Here is a 2,164-nt window from a genome sequence, read left to right as displayed (position 1 = left end):
GCAATACAGCTGTAGCTCGCACTCGGTCGGATCTCCACCTTTTGGTAGTAGACAAAGCATCTCGGCCTCCTGTATGCCCTTGCGTGGTGGAGTTATGTTGGTTCGTGTGATATCGGTAGCACGATGTTCATCAGCTGTTAGTTGACCAGTTGGAAATGGCGTCGGACTGGGTGATGGACCTGTGCATACGAGAGCAGCAAAAGAATGTTGATATCCGAGCGGCCCCACAGAGAAGTTGCTCCCACAACAAAGCACTACTCATCTCGCCCTTCCTCGTCATCGATGACTCTGAATTGATCGACGCCCTTCTCTGGTACCCTTGGGACTTCCTCTTATTTCGACGAATCGTTGAGTACCTAAGAGTAGAGACATCAACTATGAAGCCACTCAATCGATAACAGTGAGCGTAACTCCATAAATGATACGGTCTGTTTTCTGAAAACACGAATGACCTATCAACCGACTTGATTCTCACCACAGATTCTTTATCGCATTGTCTGTGCGTCCAGGTAGGAGCTTAGCTATTTCTGCCCATCGGTTACCAAAGCGATTGTGGGCTTCAAAGATGATACGATGTTCTTCCTCGGTCCAGGGCCTCTTATCGACCTAATAGGAGGCCAACAAATGAGAAACAAAACATTGTCCAGCCTACCTTTGGATCAAGATGGTTATGCCAACGCTCCCTGCACTGCTTTGCGGTCCTAGTGATAGTATTCCTATGAAGTCTGGTTAGTGCCTCAGCGATGAGAGTCCAATTCTTCGTTCCATTTGAAGCCACAGCTTGTCTGACATTGAGAGATTCCAGTAACATGCCATCAGCTCCCACCTGATAAGTTCATCCTCTTCCTCGAGCCACTGCCGCCTCTCGCTATTCGCCAGTACTCCTCCAGACTTGGCAACATCAGCTTGAGCCCCACTGGGAAGGACAGAATCGGACGAGGGTTGAGGGGAGCTACTCGGAGGATCTTGCAAAACTGAAGCAGATGCCGATCACTCTAACGGTGATACTTAGATCGTAGTCACCCGCGGTAGCGAGGAATGTAGACCACGAAGTATTTGTTGCATCATGGTCTGTCGTTGAAGAGGAGGAGGATGATGAGAGTATGTTTGAGATAGCCTCATCGAGGGCCTGGTCCAATGCAGCAGTGGTTGGTAACGCTTGAGTGGGGTCAACAAAATCTTTGCAGTTCATAAAAACAACCGAAAACTATCATATCACATCAGCATCCCGAAACGCAGCATAAAGGAAGCCACTCATAGCGACCAGATAGGATGAGCACGAATGGACAGCTGACACGTGTTGCACAAGGATGGTGCTGACACGACTTCCCTCCCTCGATTAGCAAAGTACTACGACACAAGACGAGTAACTCATCGTGATCATATAGATGAGTAAATATGCAGCATCCACCTCCACATCTACCGTCAATCTTCCTCGTCCTTATTGGGCGGAGCATGGTTATGCTCTGGTGAACGCCACAGACGATAATCTTCCGGCCACATCAGAGGGAACATTCCTGTGATAACAAGGTTCATCAAAGAGACTACCCACTGGTCACTGGTCTCACCCAGAAAACAACCGATGAGTACCCCGACAACATTCCCAGCTGTCTTCGTGAGAGCTACAGAATGCAACATACGTTGTGCCTTGGTTAAATTAGGGTCAGGAAGACCCATTCTCTGCAATAGAGAGATGTGTATCAGTGAGAGAGTACATATATAGGTAATACATGAGTGAAAGCTTCGACTGTGCTCCCCAGCCATATCCCTGATACATCCCCGATGGAATTACCCAAAGCTGCAGCTGCCAGAGTAGTAATACCAAGTGCGGCACCTACAGGTACCCAATAGAAGATACTACGAAGGATAACCACTTGCTTATCACCTAGCTTTGCATCTATGAAGTCACCTGCGACCAGCATGATACTGTTGTCCAAGAAACCGAAACCAACAAAGGGGATGGCTGCTGTTAGGAAAGTTTGCCGTAGTTGCCAGCTTAGAAGAGAGTCCTCAGAAAGCTAATTGCGATAGTAGTTGTTCAGACTACAATGTCGGCCGTGGAGCATGAATCTCGCCATCAGCTTCTACTGATTGAAATGAAGATGTACTCGGAGCCTCTCTCCCCACGTGCGCCATTCTATACAACGGATCATACGTAAACCAT

General features: G+C 48.1%; 2 protein-coding genes across 2 annotated transcripts in view; both read right to left on the bottom strand.

Moving 5' to 3' along the window:
• Positions 1 to 258: 258 nt before the first annotated feature.
• Positions 259 to 1,192, bottom strand: Pmar_PMAR003242 (transcription factor MYB21, putative; the record flags this gene model as incomplete). The annotated part of the gene is made up of 5 exons (XM_002770907.1): positions 259 to 356; positions 476 to 606; positions 653 to 785; positions 827 to 916; positions 1,050 to 1,192. Coding segments are annotated over 5 exons (595 nt in total), but the record flags the coding sequence as incomplete, so codon positions are not given.
• A 267-nt stretch (positions 1,193 to 1,459) lies between these two features.
• Pmar_PMAR003241 (hypothetical protein) overlaps positions 1,460 to 2,164 on the bottom strand; it is a gene marked incomplete at both ends in the record, with an annotated part of 2,122 nt that continues 1,417 nt past the window's right edge. The window contains 4 exons of the mRNA XM_002770906.1: positions 1,460 to 1,517; positions 1,553 to 1,680; positions 1,731 to 1,834; positions 1,886 to 2,018. Of these exons, the coding sequence (XP_002770952.1) occupies positions 1,460 to 1,517; positions 1,553 to 1,680; positions 1,731 to 1,834; positions 1,886 to 2,018 (423 nt within the window). The remainder of the gene's footprint in view (positions 1,518 to 1,552; positions 1,681 to 1,730; positions 1,835 to 1,885; positions 2,019 to 2,164) is intronic.

The sequence above is a fragment of the Perkinsus marinus genome (assembly GCF_000006405.1).
Source record: "Perkinsus marinus ATCC 50983 genomic scaffold scf_1104296964226, whole genome shotgun sequence".
NCBI lineage: Eukaryota > Perkinsozoa > Perkinsida > Perkinsidae > Perkinsus > Perkinsus marinus.
The sequence above is the reverse complement of the archived record's forward strand: the minus strand, read 5'-3'. Positions and strand labels throughout refer to the sequence as shown.